The sequence below is a fragment of the Salvelinus alpinus genome, chromosome 1 (genome assembly GCF_045679555.1).
Source record: "Salvelinus alpinus chromosome 1, SLU_Salpinus.1, whole genome shotgun sequence".
NCBI lineage: Eukaryota > Metazoa > Chordata > Actinopteri > Salmoniformes > Salmonidae > Salvelinus > Salvelinus alpinus.
Window position 1 is genome coordinate 74,147,503 of NC_092086.1, and position 19,323 is coordinate 74,166,825.

General features: G+C 41.6%; 1 protein-coding gene across 2 annotated transcripts in view; it reads left to right on the forward strand.

The window, feature by feature from the left end:
* LOC139530286 (ubiquitin carboxyl-terminal hydrolase 2-like) overlaps positions 1–19,323 on the forward strand; it is a 43,270-nt gene that overhangs the window by 16,032 nt on the left and 7,915 nt on the right. Inside the window, exon 1 of one of the 2 annotated variants that reach the window (XM_071326550.1) lies at positions 13,873–14,475. The exons of the other annotated variant lie outside the window; for it this stretch is intronic. Coding sequence (XP_071182651.1) covers positions 14,317–14,475 — 159 coding nt within the window. The 5' untranslated portion in view covers positions 13,873–14,316. Of the gene's footprint in view, positions 1–13,872; positions 14,476–19,323 lie in introns of those variants that run through there. 2 annotated transcript variants of the gene reach the window in all.

Genomic DNA, 19,323 nt, shown 5'->3' on the forward strand with positions numbered 1-19,323 from the left:
AGAGCTCTTCCTTCCTCCACTGGAGGTAGAGCTCTTCCTTCCTCCACTGTAGGTAGAGCTCTTCTTTCCTCCACTGTAGGTAGAGCTCTTCCTTCCTCCACGGTAGGTAGAGCTCTACCTTCCTCCACTGGAGGTAGAGCTCTTCCTTCCTCCACTGTAAGTAGAGCTCTTCTTTCCTCCACTGTAGGTAGAGCTCTTCCTTCCTCCACTGTAGGTAGAGCTCTTCCTTTCTCCACTGTAGGTAGAGCTCTTCCTTTCTCCACTGTAGGTAGAGCTCTTCCTTCCTCCACTGTAGGTAGAGCTCTTCCTTTCTCCACTGGAGGTAGAGCTCTTCCTTCCTCCACTGGAGGTAGAGCTCTTCCTTCCTCCACTGTAGGTAGAGCTCTTCTTTCCTCCACTGTAGGTAGAGCTCTTCCTTTCTCCACTGTAGGTAGAGCTCTTCCTTCCTCCACGGTAGGTAGAGCTCTTCTTTCCTCCACTGTAGGTAGAGCTCTTCCTTCCTCCACGGTAGGTAGAGCTCTTCCTTCCTCCACGGTAGGTAGAGCTCTTCCTTCCTCCACGGTAGGTAGAGCTCTTCCTTCCTCCACTGTAGGTAGAGCTCTTCCTTCCTCCACTGTAGGTAGAGCTCTACCTTCCTCCTTTGCAAGGCCTGGTTTGTTTGTTGCATACTTGTGATGTGTGGGTTGTTTTAAAGATCAAATGCCAGCCAAGTTAAAATGGAAATGTTGAAACGAAAACACACTCACGCATGTGAACGCACGCATGCACACACACACACAAAGATGCAGTAAGTACACGTTCACCTAGTAACAAGGTGAAGTTATGTATTTTTTTTTTCTTTACGTAATATGTAATTGTTGTACTGTATGTGTGTCTAGTTTTGTTCAATGTTGTTAGTGTAGCGAAGTTGTTTTGTCTGAAACATTGTTCCCCCTGCTGCTGTGGACCAGGTCTCTCTTGAAAAATATATTTTATCTCAATGAGAAAAACATGTATAAATTAAGGTTAAATAATTTTTGGGAATAAATAGCAAAAAACAATGAGGACAGAAACACACATGCACACAGTGATGCAGGCATGCAACCAGTGACATCGAGTTTGTTCACAGAGTTTGTTGTGGACCTGTTCCGTGTCAGTCTGTGAAACACTGCTCTTGAGGGGATAGTTCACCCAAATTACAATGGACAAGGTATGACAGCAATCCATGCTTTGGTTTTATTTTCCTGGCACTGTTTCGAAATGCTAATGTTTTAGCATTTGTGGCACAAATCCCATTCCAGTCATGATACCGGTATTAGCACTTTTCGGTGGGTGCTACACATTGGTGGTGGAAGAGGTGAGTTTCAACCTTACTATGTAAAGGGCTTTGAGTGCCTCACTTGGTAGAAAGGCGCTATATAAATCCAATCCATTACGAGATGATTTGAACATGATGCGCAAAACATGCTAATATCGGTATCATGACTGGAATGGGATTTGTGCTACAAATGCTAAATTGTTAGCATTTAGAAACTAAACCAAATGTATTACTTTTATTAACCTTTATTTAACTAGGCAAGTCAGTTAATAACAAATTCCTATTTACAATGACGGCCTACCAAAAGGAAAAAGGCCTCCTGCGGGGATGGGGGCTGGGATTAAAAAAAAAATATATATATATATATATATATATATATATATATATATATATATATATATATATATATATAAGAAAGCTTTGTAGAGCATTTAACACAAAATCCAGGGAGGGGCCAGCTGAGTATAAGACTATTATTTATTTATATATATATATATATATATATATATACAGTGGGGAGAACAAGTATTTGATACACTGCCGATTTTGCAGGTTTTCCTACTTACACAGCATGTAGAGGTCTGTAATTTTTTATCAAAGGTACACTTCAACTGTGAGAGACGGAATCTAAAACAAAAATCCAGAAAATAACATTGTATGATTTTTAAGTAATTAATTTGCATTTTCTGGATTTTTGTTTTAGATTCCGTCTCTCACAGTTGAAGTGTACCTATGATAAAAATTACAGACCTCTACATGCTTTGTAAGTAGGAAACACTGCTGATTTTGCAGGTTATCAAATACTTGTTCTCCCCACTGTATATATATATATATAACACACATGACAAGAGAGACAACACTACATAAAGAGAGACTTAAGACGACAACATAGCAAGGCAGCAACACATGACAACACAGCATGGTAGCAACACAACATGACAACTAAATGGTAGCAACACAACATGGTAGCAGCACAAAACATTGTACAAACATTATTGGGCACAGACAACAGCACAAAGGGCAAGAAGGTAGAGACAACAATACATCACACAAAGCAGCCACAACTGTCAGTAAGAGTGTCCATGATTGAGTCTTTGAGTGAAGAGATGGAGATAAAACTGGCCATTTTGAGTGTTTGTTGCAGCTCGTTCTAGTCGCTAACTGCAGCGAACTGAAAAGATGAGCGACCCAGGGATGTGTGTGCTTTGGGGACCTTTTAACAGAATGTGACTGACAGAACGTGTGTTGTATGTGGAGGATGAAGGTTGCAGTAGATATCTCAGATCGGGGGGGGTGAGGCCTAAGAGGGTTTTATAAATAAGCATCAATCAGTGGGTCTCGCGACGGGTATACAGAGATGACCAGTTTACAGAGGAATATAGAGTGCAGTGATGTATCCTATAAGGAGCATTGTTGGCAAATCTGATGGCCGAATGGTAATGAACATCTAGCCGCTCTAGAGCACCCTTACCTGCCGATCTCCAAATGATGTCTCCGTAATCTAGCATTGGTAGGATGGTCATCTGAATCAGGGTTAGTTTGGCAGCTGGGGTGGAAGAGGAGCGATTACGATAGAGGAAACCAAGTCCAGATTTAACTTTAGCCTGCAGCTTTGGTATGTGCTGAGAGAAGGACAGTGTACCATCTAGCCATACTCCCAAGTACTTGTATGAGGTGACTACCTCAAGCTATAAACCCTCAGACGTAGTAATCACACCTGTGGGGCCGAGGGGCATTCTTCTTACCAAACCATATTACCTTTGTTTTGGAGATGTTCAGAACAAGGTTAAGGGTAGAGAAAGCTTGTTGGACACTAAGAAAGCTTTGTTGTAGAGCATTTAACACAAAATCCAGGGAGGGGCCAGCTGAGTATAAGACTATTATCTGCATATAAATGGATGAGAGAGCTTCCTACTGCCTGAGCTATGTTGTTGATGTAAATTGAGAAGAGTGCGGGGCCTAGGATTGAGCCTTGGGGTACTCCATTGGTGACAGGCAGTGGCTGAGACAGAAGATTTTCTGACTTTATACACTGCACTTTATACACTGAGAGAGGTAGTTAGCAAACCATGCCAAAGACCCCTCAGAGACACCAATACTCCTTAGCCGGCCCACAAGAATGGAATGCCCTTGATTCTAAGCAACATTGCTTTGAATCAAGGGCAATGATGACATCATTGAGGACCATTTAAGGTGACAGTGACACATCCATAACCTAAGCGGAAACCAGATTTCATACCAGAGAGAATACAATAGACATCAAGAAAGCCAGTCAGTTGATTATTGACAAATTTTTATAACACTTTTGATAAACAGGGCAAAATAGAAATAGGCCTATAACAGTTAGAGGTGAGTTGGATTGCTGCATGGATTGCTGTCATACCTTGTCCATAGACTGCTTACAGGGTAAAGAAACCAATATGTAATTTGGGTGAGCTATCCCTTTAAATATCTTTGTCTCCCTCTCCACCCACTTCTTTCACCCATCTCTTTTCGCTTTTCTCATTAATTGCCCCTCTACTTGTACCCCTCCCCTCTCCCTCGCTTTCTCTCAGTCCATTCACCTCTCTCAGCAGCAGTCCAGAGGTGGCGTCCATCCAACACCATGGGTCACATGCCCACACCACTGTGCTTACCCCCCTCTCAGTGTACTAACACTCCTATTAGCATTTGTTACTCATTTGTCAGGCACATGGCCCCAAACAGCAGCTCAATACTCTAACGCTGCCACTTTGTGTGTGTATGTACGGTGCCTTCAGAAACTATTCAGATCCCTTGACTTTTTCCAAATGTTGTTACGTTACAGCCTTATTCCAAAATGGATTAAATCATTTATTCCCCTCATCAATCTACACACAATAAGCCATAATGACGAAGCAAAAACAAGTTCAGACATTTTTGCAAATGTATTACAAAAATAAAAAACAGATATACCTTATTTACAGAAGTATTCAGACCCTTTGCTGTGAGACTCGATATTGAGCTCAGGTGCATCCTGTTTACATTAATCATCCTTGAGCTGTTTCTACAACTTGATTGGAGTCCACCTGTGGTAAATTCAACTGATTGGGCATTATTTGGAAAGGCACACAACTGTCTATATAAGGTCCTACAGTTGACAGTGCATGTCAGAGCTAAAACCAAGCCATGATGTTGAAGGAATTGTCCGTAGAGCTCCGAGACAGGATTGTGTCAATGCACAGATCTGGGGAAGGGTACCAAAAAATGTCTGCATCATTTGAAGGTCCCCAAAAACACTGGCCTCAATCATTCTTAAATGGAAAAAGTTTGGAACCACCAAGACTCTTCCTAGAGCTGGCCGCCGGGCCAAACTGAGCAATCGGGGGAGAAGGGCCTTGGTCAGGGAGGTGACCAAGAACCTGATGGTCACTCTGACAGAGCTCCAGAGTTCTTCTGTGGAGATGGGAGAACCTTCCAGAAGGTCAACCATCTCTGCAGCACTCCACCAATCAGGCCTTTATGGTAGAGTGGCCAAACGGAAGCCACTTCTCAGTAAAAGGCAGAGCCCGCTTGGTCCCAAATCTTTCTCCATGTTTCTTTGATATCAGTATCGGTGTTTAAATGACGTGAAATCTCCCTCCAGCTGTTGTTTTTGCTAGCTTGTCTGAATACAACCGCATTGAAGGGTTGTAAAGGTTCTTGTATTGTCTCACCAGATCGCACAGACGCTCCTCCAAACTGGACATTGACATAATTGCGCTTAGCAAATCTCTAAATAAAAAGCACAAAAAAGGAAGCTTACAAGTCCTAAAAGAAAAGTAGAAGAACGTCCATGTTTTCTGTGTTTATACCAGAAAGAATACCAGAGAAGATGTGATGTAGACACGGGCGGGACTTCCGTTGCAAAACTCACTCAATACTGCCTCTCAGTCTTCGCAAGAAATGATACGTCAGGTCTCAATTTCCAGGTCGGAAAAAAACTGTGTCGAATGACAGAGCATATTACAAGGATCCGCCCCTTTTGTGACACAAAACTGCATTGCAACACTGTGCTACGCGCAGTCGGCCCTGTATGTGTATTGTCTGTAGACAATGTAAATCTATGGAAGGGCGTGAGAAACATGAGCCTCCTAGGTTTTGTATTGAAATCACTGTACCCAAAGGAGGACGGAAACTAGCTGTCCTCTGGCTACACCATGGTGCTACCCTACAGAGTGCTGTTGAGGCTACTGGGACCAAAAAACGGTCTTGGCATTTCTAACACACCAGACATTATTTTCCTTGAGGCGTCCACACTGGCCCATTATTTTCCTTGAGGTCCCCATTATTAGCCACTTAATGATAATTTTGCGCAAAAATGGACCAGCCCATCTGCTAGAATTCCAACACATATATATGGCTTATCGTATGCTACCACATGTTTCAAAATCTGCTACAAGCCTAACGGCCTCTCCCCTCCCTGGGTGGGGTGACTTTCTTCCTGTTATCAGTTTCACAATGGTCTGTCTAAATGTGTCTGTTTAACACTTCCTCTTTTAAGTGTAGAAACATGCATTTATCAGACTGGTTAGAATTCTGTTTGTTACAATTCTGCATTAAATGTAACAATTCTGCATTAAATGTATACCTTATTTAGTCATTATTCATAAAATTCCCATAACAAAACATGACTAAGAAGCTAAGATCCAAAATAGTTTTTTTTTATATCGAAATAAATCATGCCTCAGTATTGACAATTGGAGAAAGATTGTTCTAACAACGGTTCTCCCTGTATTGGTTTTTGGTGGTATTGTTTACATGCATGTGGCAACCTCTGTTTTGAAACCCTTGGACACGGTCTACCATTCCACAATACATTTTATCACAGGGGACAACTTTAGGACTCGTCATTGTAGTCTGTATAAAAATGTGGGATGGACCTCTCTGTCTGTAAGAAGAGAGCTGCATTCTCTTATTTACAAAGCAATCTTAAAGAAACTCCCTTCATATGGAACTTCATTAATTAAGTTCAGAATCATATGTTACCAAACCTGTTCTCAGGAATGGTTAACACTCAAGATCCCTTGAGTCTCCACAGATTTGGGAAAATCTAGGTTTCAACAAGCTATTCTAGTCTAGCTTTTACTGGGACTCCACCACAGCTAAAAGAAAAGCCTGGTCTTGTAGACTAGACGTAGCATAGTAAACAAAAATCCGGGACACTGAAATTAGTATGACATTTTCAGTTTGGTATGGTTACATAAGACAGAAGGTTACTTAACACCTCTTCGGGTTAGGGGGCACTATTTTCACGTCTGGATGAAAAGCGTGCCCAAAGTAAACTGCCTGCTACTCAGGCCCAGAAGCTAGGATATGCATATAATTAGATTTGGATAGAAAACACTCTGAAGTTTCTAAAACTGTTAAAATTATGTCTGTGAGTATAACAGAACTTATTTGGCAGGCGAAACCCCAAGTACAAACCATCCAGGATTTTTTTGTTTGTTGAGGTGACTGTTTTTTCAATTGTTTTTCTATGGGAATCTAGATTTCTGAGGCATCTGGTTGCAGTTCCTATGGCTTCCACTAGATGTCAACAGTCTTTAGAAATTGGTTGATGTTTTTCTTTTTAGTAATGAAGAAGTAGCCCTTTCCTTTCTGGGTGTCGAGCTAAGTGGACTGTTTTGTTTGGGGCGCGCGACCTGGGGCTCACTCCCCTTTAATTTTATCCGCTATTGAACACAGTATATTCTGTCTTAAATTTGATCGATTATTTATGTTTTAAAATACCTAAAGTTGGATTAGGACAGTTGTTTGAAATGTTTGGACCAAGTTTACATGTAACTTATTAGATCATTTGTAGTCATGTTGGGCGAGTTGGAACCGGTGTTTTTCTGAATCAAACGCGTCAAATAAATTGACATTTTGGAGATATAGCGATGGAATTTATCGAACAAAAGGACCATTTGTGATGTTTATGGGACATTTTGGAGTGCCAACAGAAGAAGATCTTCAAAGGTAAGGCATGAATTATATTGTTATTTCTGAGTTTTGTGTTGCGCCTGGCGGGTTGAAATATGATTGTCATGTGTTTGTACTGTCCTCAGATAATCGCATGGTTTGCTTTCACTGTAAAGCCTTTTTGAAATCTGACACGGTGGCTGGATTAACAAGAAGTTAAGCTTTAATTTGGTGTATTGCACTTGTGATTTTATGAAAGTTAAATATTTCTAATTTTATTTGAATTTCGCGCTAACGGAACAGGTTTTAAGGCAAAAAAACTATAATAATGAGAATGTCTAGCAACCTAAAGGTTGCGTGTTCAAATCTCATCACGGACAACTTTAGCATTTTAGCTAATTATCAACTTTGCAACTACACTGAATAAAAAATCTAAACGCAACATGCAACAATTTCAACGACTTTACTGAGTTACAGTTCATATAAAGAAATCAGTCAATTGAAATAAATAAATTAGGCCCTAATCTATGGATTTCACATGACTGGGCAGGGGTGCAGCCATGGTTTGGCCTGGGAGGGCATAGGCCTACCCACTTGGGAGCCAGGCCCAGCCACTGGGGATCCAGGCCCAGCCAATCAGATTTCGTTTTTCCCAACAAAGGGCTTTATTACAGACAGAAATTATCTGGAATCATCACTGGTGAACATTCCTGCAGTCAGCATGCCAATTGCACGCTCCCTCAAAATTTGAGACATATGTGGCATTGTGTTGTGTGACAAAACTGCACATTTTAGAGTATAATGATCATGCTGTTTAATCCGCTTCTTGATATACCACTCCTGTCAGGTGGATGGATTCTCTTGGAAAATGAGAAATGCTCATTAACAGTGATGTAAAAAAATTTGTGCCAAAGATTTGAGAGAAATAAGCTTTCTGTGCGTACGGAAAATTTAGAGGATCTTTTATTTCAGCTCATGAAACAGGGGACCAACACTTTACATGTTGCGTTTATATTTTTGTTCAGTGTACTTAGCATGTTAGTTAACCCTTCCCCTAACCTTAAACCTTTAACCTTGAACTCCTAACCTTCAACCTAACCTTAACCCTTAACCTAGCTAATGTTATCCACAACAAATTGTATTTCATAACATATCATACGAATTGTAATTCATAGCATATCAAATTAAATGAATGATGGACATCGACAAATTCATACATACCATACCAAACGTAACATATCATACCAATTTGAGTGTCCATGTTTTTTGTTTACTATGTTACGTCTACCCCTGAATCCATGTTGCAAAGAAGGAGCGAGGCCAGCTGAGAGCAGATGCATATTGTGCAAGAGAAACAGTACAGAGGCTATATGTTAGAAGCTTATGCATATTAACCCATCATTCATTAGCTAAATATAAGGCTAATAGTGCATTGAATGTATTACCTGAAAGAGGTAGGCTAGGACATCGATATACGTTTCTTGAACAGGATTATCTATTTTGGATGCAATTTGATATTACTGTAGCATAGACTATGCTGCAGCAAATGTACCTGTCACAAGGAAAAAGGTTACCAGCTGATGAGATGATGCATGCATTGTGAACTGAGCTCCATACTGAGATGCGCTGTCGGTCCGATAAATCTCGGTAACTGGTTCCCACTATTAAAACCTATTCTGTGTTACACATCTGATGTACACAGATACCTCACTGGTAGGGTGATAGTGGAGTAAATTTATGGCATACAGTGCATTTGGAAAATATATATTTCCAGATTTTGTTAGGTTACAGCACATCATCAATCTACACACAATACCCCATAATGACAAAGCAAAAACAGGCCTTTAGACATTTTTGCAAATGTATAAAAATAAAAACAAACAGACATATTACATTTACATAAGTTATCAGACCCTTTACTCAGTACTTTGTTGAAGCACCTTTGGCAGCGATTACAGCCTTGAGTCTTTTTGGGTATGACGCTACAAGCTTGGCACACCTGTATTGATATATGGCCAATATACCACGGCTATGGTCTTTGTTCAGGCACTCCACATTGCGTCGTGCTAAGAACAGCCCTTAGGCGGTGTGTTATATTTAAGCAATAAGGCCCAAGAAGGTGTATATGGCCAATAAACCATGGCTAAGGGCTGTGCAGCCTTTTCACATTCAATCACTGTCACTCAATGACATGTGTAAGATACACTCAACACTGTTCAAATATCTGCTTCCGTACTGTGCCAGGCTGTTGAGTTCGAACAGTACTTTATTGATGATGATAATATCTGATATTTCAATATCTAACTCCTTTTACATACATATCTGGAGCAGGTGCTATATGTCATATTATGACCCTGCCCTCTAGACTGCTAGTAAACACAGTTTATCGTAGTTCTTTATAATAACGCTTGAGTGTATGGCTGGGCGATATATTGAATTAATTTGAATGTTTTATTGTGCGATATTTCAGATGCCTGTATTGCATGAATCTAGTTTTATTTTTACATTTACGAGCGTTTATGTACGCTTATTCTCATGTTGTATTTTTGGTCTCGTCTCCTTCGCTCCTTCTGTGCTGTGTCAGAGAGGAAGAGGCGAAGCGAGAGGTTTTACTCTCGTCTAACTCTGTCCAAAATTGACCCAATGTTTCTATGGGCTTATTTTGGACCTATACTTGTATCCTGCCTTCCCGCCGTTGGGACAACGACTCCCATTGTTAGGGTGGAGACATGAGCATCTCCCCATTATATACAGGTCTCTGTCCGTGTGCACCTTTCCATTAACACACACACACACACACACCAAGCCCCTCCTCCTGCCACTCACAACAACCAAGATGAGAGATCACTTCTTCCTCTCTGACAAGCGGTTTCAACTCACTAATTGCATTTGAGGTTTGGTCCAACAAAATCAGTCATATGGATTCCGAAACACATTGAGACTCAAATTGCGCGCAGACCAGAACCTACAAAAACGGGAGTATCAATGAACATTGATTCTGGAAAATTAATGTTCAGTTTATTGCGTGCGGCATTGAGATAAAACGGACCGCTAGCAGCATTTTAGCCAAATACTGTTAAAGCATAAAACACAAATATATAACGAATTGGCAAGTCGTTCTCATTCGGAGAAATACGGATGGCCACTCGACATTTCAACATCTGAACAAAGTGGGCAGGCTAGCATTCTGTTCAAACTGTTGCAGACGGATAGAAGGGCGTGTTTATAACAAGTCAACTGGTCTACCTTGTTAGCTACCAATTAGATCTAAATTGGCTAAAATGATTACAGAGCTGCCAACTCCCACTCATTGGCCGTGAGACACATGCTATTGACCCTCACACGCCACACCTCTTATATATCACGCAACGAAAATTACTGCTTTTATTTGTCTGAGTCCATTGTGTAGTGTATTAACTTTTCAACTGTACTCCATATCGTTTTGACATCGTAGCATCTGCGACTTCAATTTTACATCAAGAGCGGAACCTCGATCATTGTCTTGTCTTGTCACAGCACTGTGAACCGCGGAACATTGAAGCATATGATTGGTCTTGTTAAGTACGGGATCTAGGGGGTTGGATGCGCGTTTAAAAAAAAAACGCTCCTCATGATTAGAGTGGAGCAGAATGGAGAGAGAACGTTCTCCGTTGACTTTATAAAACTGTAAAAAGAGCAGCACGGTAGCGCTGTTTTATGTACAATGTTGTCAACAAAATTAGGTTGCTGTTACTCCGGGTCCTATTGCAGTTTTGAATAAGTCCTACATATTACGTCCTGCATATTAAATGCTCCAGACCTCAAATATATATTTTGACATTTTAGTATTGTGCACATGCTAGGCAGAGATGGTAGGGGGACTCACAACTCATAAACTCATCATATTCCAGGTAATTAGATTTTAAAAAGTACAATTTTCCTGGTGGTCCTCCCCCAGACTCCTAGGCAAAATCTCACTCCAAGCTTTCTTCAAAAGTTGGCAGCCCAGGGATTTGCTGGCCACTCACTAGCACGTTGGCTTGTGCTTGGAAGATTGTTTGAGACCTATGTTAATTTTCTATAATGCCTGCTACAAGAAGTTAGTCATTATTAGTAGGGCTGGGCAGTATAACGGATTTGACTGTATACCGGTATTGATGTACTGACCGGTTTGGGTTTTTACTTTACCTTCTATAACGGTATATTAATGTTTTGTTTGTTAAATGTGATATGCCGTGTGCATATTTTACACGCTACTTGAGTCATCCCTCTCCTCTCTCTCCATGCCGCTTTCCACACAGACATAGCCCCGCCCCCTGTCACTCAATGAACACATTTGTTGTTCATTGAGTGACACATGCAACAATGTTGATCACAACTATGTTGTTTCCACTTTGCTTCTTAATATAAATCCACAAGCGTTCTATAATTACACTATTAATTTGTGTTTCTTACATATGCAAACAGCTAGTTTGTCTTTTCTTAGAAAGTTTAGCTAAATAGTTTTAGCCTCGAATGGCAATCGCTAGCTAGCTATCTAGCTAATATATGTACACTGCTCAAAAAAATAAAGGGAACACTTAAACAACACAATGTAACTCCAAGTCAATCACACTTCTGTGAAATCAAACTGTCCACTTAGGAAGCAACACTGATTGACAATAAATTTCACATGCTGTTGTGCAAATGGAATAGACAAAAGGTGGAAATTATAGGCAATTAGCAAGACACCCCCAATAAAGGAGTGGTTCTGCAGGTGGTGACCACAGACTCCGTTGTAGACTCCGTCTCATGCTACCACTAGAGTGAAAGCACCGCCAGCATTCAAAAGTGACCAAAACATCAGCCAGGAAGCATAGGAACTGAGAAGGGGTCTGTGGTCACCAACAAAAAAAAAAAGTAAATCGCAAGTCAAATCGCAATTGCAACATTGGGTTACAAATAAGGCCTCAGCATTTTGCCCATATTGTGCAGCCCTATGTGACAGTGTGGAAAGTATCTAAAATGAGTGCAGGAAATTATTTTGGGTTGAATTGAACAGTATAAAACAATCAGAATGGAGAAAGACCCATTGAAATCACTTAGAATGTATGTGTTGCCACCCTAGGGTCATGCATTACTCATAAAGCAAATGTAGAACTTTTATTATTCAAAAACATAAAATACTGTCAAACTATTTTTAAATACCATGTTATGATATTTTAGCCATTTCCCCCAGTGGTCTTTTTTTTTATTTATTTTTTTACAAAAAAGGCATTTTAATAGACAGACTTGAATGCCAGATCAGTGATTATTTCAAAAAAGCAGATTAATCTATTTTTTATAAAATAATTACATCATTAGTGGGTCTTATGGGTGTGGAAGGCTCATATTTAGCCTAGGTATAATTTCACAATCCCTGAATTTATTATATTATTGCTGACTATTTGCAATGCAGCGTATTTTACCTTTAATTGTACAAAAAGCTTATTTAGAGAACACTTAAATCGAGATATATATCGTGAATCGCACATAACTTTGAAAAAATCAAGATATGATTTTTAGACCATAACTCCCAACCTTACGTGAGTGGCGTTTCATAAGAGGAATGCACTGATTCTCAGGGAACGGGTCAGTTCCACGCTGCTTACGTAATGATGCGGCGAAAAGCGACACTTTGCTTTCGTACGATTATGGAGCTGTGTTTGTGGTTGTTGGGTTTCCTGTTTATGTTTTGAGAGTGGATGTATTACTTTTTCTTAACACCCCCTCTAGCTGGTATTATTCTGCGTACAGATTGAATGTGACTGTAGAGTTATGATGGGCCAATTAGGAGTAGGGTCGAGTTCATTGGACCCCAAATGGCAGAAAACGGGGAAGGGAATACCTAGACTGGAGAGCTAATTTTCGTTTACGGTTGCAAAACCCTTTTCGACTGTGTGCCTTAATGAGCACAACCCTGAGATGCCAAAAATCTGCTTGCGTAAAAAAAAAAAAGCTCAGATCCAGGGGAAAGGTTTGATTGGGTAATGTGTTACATTGCTCTTACTGTACCCCAGGGTCGTATTCATTACTGTACACCGTAGCAACACGTTCTATAACGGAAAATGAAAACAACGTTTCTTATTGGCCAGATCCTGTTTCGCGCTGTTTGCTCCTTAGTGAATGCGACCCAGTTTTGTCATTCATTCACAATATTCTAGAGAAACGCGTGGCAATGCTTGAGCTAGGACCAACTGTTGCTTTAGTTAGCTAAAGCAACACACGTTGGACGTTATTGACTTTTGATTGACATAATGCCATAAGCATGACATATTGCTTGTCATACCATGTTATTGGTTTTACTTATGACATTACACTGATATTATGCATTATATTGTCAAGCTAAATTCACATGTCAAGGTGGAAGAAACAAATGCTGTAAGGCAAAGTATAAAAATATATGGATGGAAAAATGTATCTATATAGAGACCGACAGACGTAAAATGTACGCATGACAGTAAGTAGCTTTGGATAAAAGCGTCAGCGAAATTGCAATATTATTATAGACGACGGATATATCATGCATTTCCACCACCCTCCTCTCACTCATCCTCTCCGCTTTCATCCTCCTCTGTGAATGGGGAGAACGTCTCGTCCTCTGCTGTTTGACGTCTACTGAGTCCGAGGGGGCGTGTGCTGTGTAGTAAAACGAAAGGGCACTGCACACCGACTCTAGTTTATTCAACCCACACTGAGAGAGGTGGAACCTTATGCAACCGAATCGGCCTCAGTCTGCAGGCAGTGATATTCCAGATTGAGTTTGGGGTCTAATGTTATTCTGGTAGGCAAAGTGCCGGTTGGGGCCTATATGTTTCTGTTTATTTATAAATAAAGGCTAGTATATAGGCTTGACTACCTGATCTATAGGGTTGTCTCACTTCTGACGGACTGCAAATCGCGACAATTAATCATCAGCGCCTGTTTTATTTGATCATTAAAGTGTTTCGAAGGATTAATTGAACACCTTGTCCTCGATGAGAAGAACATTTTCCTTACCAAGTGCAACCACGTTACACAGGGACCAGCTACTGTTGCACCCGCGGTAGACAACTTTTCAGCATCGCCACCTCTAATTGATTGTATCGTCTGCTGTATAGACCGTAGCCTACACCGCCATCATGCCTAGTATGCGACAGTCGTATACCGTCACGGTGCCCGAGGAGCCGCCGGTCACCGCATTCCCCTTCATAAAGACGGACCTGCGCAGGAAGAGTCCTCCAATGTCGCGCTCAATGTTGGTGTCCACATTTGTGGGTCTTCTTATTAATCAAGCCAAGGTAAGTGCGCCTATTCGGTATGCAAGCAAATGCATATTCAGGTAGCCGGTGCCCAAATTGTGACTGAGCGAATATATTGTCAGACGATTTTTGATATTAGGTTAATGGGCCTATTTCATATTTACATTTATCATCGGATAGATTTGTTTTAGTTACAGGCGACATTTCCATCAACAACATACACCTCAGGAAAGGATCATGTTGGCAGCTATAGTCTACGTACTTACGTAACAATATCACTTACCCTGTCAGCAACAGATTAAATGTGTTATGAAATTGCTTTTAGAGTTTGAGCCCATTAAACTACACTTTCCACGTTGGAACTTGGAATCTTGACGGGTCCGTGGCTTAGTTATTGATTTGCCAAAGCAAAAGTGAAGCAAGGCTAACTTAAATTCTGCACCTGTAGGTCGAATAGGCAAGCCTACATCCTCTCCAAAAGAAGTGACACGTTATTTCGACACCCGTGATAATATAAAATAATAGAATTACACTTTTGTGTGGTGGAATGTTGTCATCCTACACAGGCCAATATAGGCTCAAGGTTGTTGCATTGTTAACAAATGTGGATCCAAATATGTTATGAAAGCCAGCATTCAATAGCAATCGTTTCAATCCAATAACAATAGTTTCACATTATGTTCAAGTCATCGGGCATCTGAAAACAGTGCTCGAAACAGCTGCCTGCCTGTCAATTTACTGTAATCTCGTGCGGCTGATTTGGTTACATAATCTGCAGTTTAGCAGTTCTTACAGAGCATCCTGTACACAAGCGTTTCTCAACCACGACCCCCTGGGTTACTCTGGGAAGTAACGACAGCAGTAACAGCAAAAGGTTGGGAACCACTGCTCTAAACTTAGTGCGTGCACCGCTGGCCGTAATGCACATAATATAGGCCTGCTTTCTTCTGTTCCAGCTGTGCTTTTTTGGCCCTGAATGTAGGCTACACTGTACAGTACAGAGAATTAGTGACGGGACAAATGTGTGCCTTTCCCTTCTGAAGCTCCAATGCAACATGCACTATAGTCTACTGAAAGGAGAAGAATTAGGCATAAAGAAAAAACATAATAGTCCGTGCCACATCAATGTTAACACTACACAGTACTTTAAAGTCGTTCTTCAAATAATATGTGTTTTTTTAAATAGCATATATGTAGGCCTAAAGACCTGTATAACATATCACAACATAGACAGGGGTCGTATGTATCAAGCGTCTGAGTACGATTTTGATTAGTTTAGCTTTTCTTATCATACGGAATAAGATTACATGGACATGGGGGAACTGATCCTAGATCAGCACCCCTACTCCAAGACCCTTTATGAATACCGGCTGGTTAATCCTTACATGAATAACTGAGGAAATGACAGGATGACCCCTAGTGGACAAACCAAAGGCCCACAATGCCCTATAGCACCCTGTCTCTCATTCCTTCTATCAGTCAAGTTCTCAACACAAAACCTCGCAATGAAACACCAAACAAACCACCATTCATAATCATTGCCCTCAGTGACTGCTGCTTAGCCCTTGAAAGTCAAACGTACCGCAGTATACACTTGACAAAAAACACTGTTTTACCTCACCGTGTTCCCTGGTTGATAGAGGAATGTCCCATCAGCACTTGTGGGTGAAGATGACCTGATTTTGCCTATTGTTACATAACCTCAACACACGATAGGGTATCGAGAACACTGTTATCACCATTTGACCATTTGGCCTAACAATTAGGGGCGTGGCGTTGTTTTACGACTTTGAAAGAACACCAATAGATAAGGAATGTCAGCCTGTGTCTCCAAGAATGTCTCGTCTTATCTCATGTACTGTACAGTAAGCTGTGGGTGCGTGGGTCCTCAGAATGGGCTGAGGGCCTAAAGATATGGATGTCCTTTACGGGGGACATCTAGAGAGCAGAATGTTCCTCCGTCAGCACCATCACAGTGACAAGCATCGCATAACCGTAATGCAACATTATTTCTGCTTTGACAACATTATCAATGGTTCTAATACGTTATCAATGCTTTATCCACCACAGTTTTTAGTCTTATTGGTATGAGCAGTACAGTCTGCCTACGGTGTGGCTGCTGGGTGGTGCACCATATGCCAACTTTATGTGGGTATGAGTGTGTGTATGAGAGAGCTATGAAGCGGGTTTTGTGCGCGTGCGCGTGCGTGCGTGCGCCCAGTCACAAGTTGTTTGGCTGTGACTAGTCCTGCAAAGCAAGGTTGGAGAACACAGCGTTCTCCCCACTCTTACACTTTCAACCTGTGCCAACCAATGGAATATCTGCCTCCTCAGAACAGATGGGCCGTTAGCCAATCAGGGCCCTTTATTGTTGGACCCCCCTCCATGTTCTGAGTGAGCCACATGCCAATAGAGCCCATTCTCTACAGGCCTCTCCTCAGTAATCACTGTAACAGTGTCCCTGGCGCTGGTGTTATTTCTACCCAGGGTGTGAGAAACTGACCTGTGCATGTGGCTCAAGCCATATGGTCCGTCTCAGCGCTAACGATGAGGAGTGGGCCCAGACACGCTCTCTGAAGGGCCATGTAAAGCAGCACTGTCTGTACTCAGTACTCACACTCCAGCTCAATGAATTTGGCCTTTAGTCAGTGCCTGCACTGCTCTACCAGTGGAAAGTGAACTATGAGAAAGAAGTATGAGGAATTTGGTACCTGTATGGGTGTGAGAAGTGGCATTGTGGTGCTACATACTGTACAGTATGTGGAGTGGTTTGGGGTGGGACAGGAGATAGTCACTGACTCACATGTATCTGACTGCTGTTTCTACTTCATTCACAGTGTGTGTGTGTGTGTGTGTGTGTGTGTGTGTGTGTGTGTGTGTGTGTGTGTGTGTGTGTGTGTGTGTGTGTGTGTGTGTGCATGTTCCTTTTAGGCCTGTGTGTGCCTGACTGTTTGTGTTTATACTGTACCCACATGCACGTGTGATGCCACCCCAGTCCTGTCAGCTGTGGCGTCAGGCGGGTGCTGCCTCCCGTAGGTGTTTCATTCGTCAGCAGATGTACCGACGCACTTTCACCAAACCCTCCACTTCAATCTGGACTAGCCTAGCTAGAACACTAGAGGAATATGTAATATTAATATGTAACTTCCAAGAATTTCCAATTCCCTGAAATGTCCCTCTAATACAGCAATGTGTATTACGGGGACACTGTATACAGCAATGTGTATTACGGGGACACTGTATACAGCAATGTGTATTACGGGGACATTGTATACAGTAGGTTACATGTAGCAGTTAGCTTGGAAAAGCAACATTATCCATTAACCCATCTTAACCCAGAACTGGTGTAACCCAGTATTCAGGGAAGATTATCTTAACACATTATGGCTGATGGTGGGGTGTATATGTAGCTTACTACGACTGTGATATGTGGTTGTCTCACCTAGCTATTTTAAGATGAATGCACTAACTGTAAGTTGCTCGGATAAGAGCGTCAGCTAAATTATTAAAATGTTATGTTTCTGTATAGCACTTTGTGACCTGCTGATGTAAAAAGGGATTTATGAATACATTTGATTGATTAATGTAATGTACAATTATATTAAAAGTCTATAGTGTATACAGTAAAGCAACTATATGCTTATGGCTTAACCCAGTATTCAAGGAAGACCTGGTCTGTCTAGTGGGTTCCCGTAAGGTTAGACTTTGTGCACGGGGGCATTGTCATGCTGAAACAGGAAAGGCCTTTCTCCAAACTTTTGCTACAAAGCTGGAAGCACAGAATCATTTAGAATGTCATTGTATGCTGTAGCTTTAAGATTTCCCTTCACTGGAACTAAGGGGCCTAGCTCAAACCATGATAAACAGCTCCAGACCATTATTTCTCTTCCACCAAACTTTACAGTTGGCACTATGCATTTGGCCAGATAACGTTCTCCTGACATCTGCCAAACCCAGATTCATCTGTCGGACTGCCAGCAGGTGAAGTGTGATTCATCACTCCAGAGAACGTGTTTCCACTGCTCCAGAGTCCAATGGCTGCGAGCTTTACACCACTCCAGCTGACGCTTGGCATTGCGCATGGTGATCTTAGGCTTGTGTGCGGCTGGTCGACCATGGAAACCCATTTCATGAAGCTCCCAACGAACAGTTATTGTGCTGACATTGCTTCCAGAGGCAGCTTTGAACTCGGTAGTGAGTGTTGCAACCGAGGACAGATGATTTTTACGCGCTACATGCTTCAGCACTCGGCGGTGTGGCCTACCACTTTGCGGCTGAGCCGTTGTTGCTCTTAGACGTTTCCACTTCACAAACAGCACTTACAGTTGACCGGGGCAGCTTTACCAGGCAGAAATTTGACGAACTGACTTGTTGGAAAGGTGGCATCCATGACGGTGCCACGTTGAAAGTCACTGAGCTCTTCAATACGGGCCGTTCTACAGCCAATATTTGTCTGTGGAGATTGCATGGCTGTGTGCTGAAATAGCCAAATCCACTAATTTGAATGGATGTCCCTATACTTTAGGCCATGTAGTGTATGTGTGGTGACAGTATTGACACTGACATTGAACACAAGCTAAGTCTCTATAGTCTATACAGTGTAGAATTTAGGCTTATGCTTAACCCAGTATTCATATGAATGGATTGAATAGGGACAGTTAATTGCTGAATTACCGAGTCATGTGTACAGTCGATCTCTCCGTACAGTAAATGTTAAATAATTGAGATCCATTCCATCAAAACCAACATAGTAGTTGTAGGGCTACTCACTCTCTTACCCAGGGCACATCGCCTAGTGGTTAGAGTGTTGGGCCAGTAACCGAAAGGTTGCTAGATCGAATCCCTGAGCTAACGAGGTCAAAATCTGTCGTTCTGCCCCTGAACAAG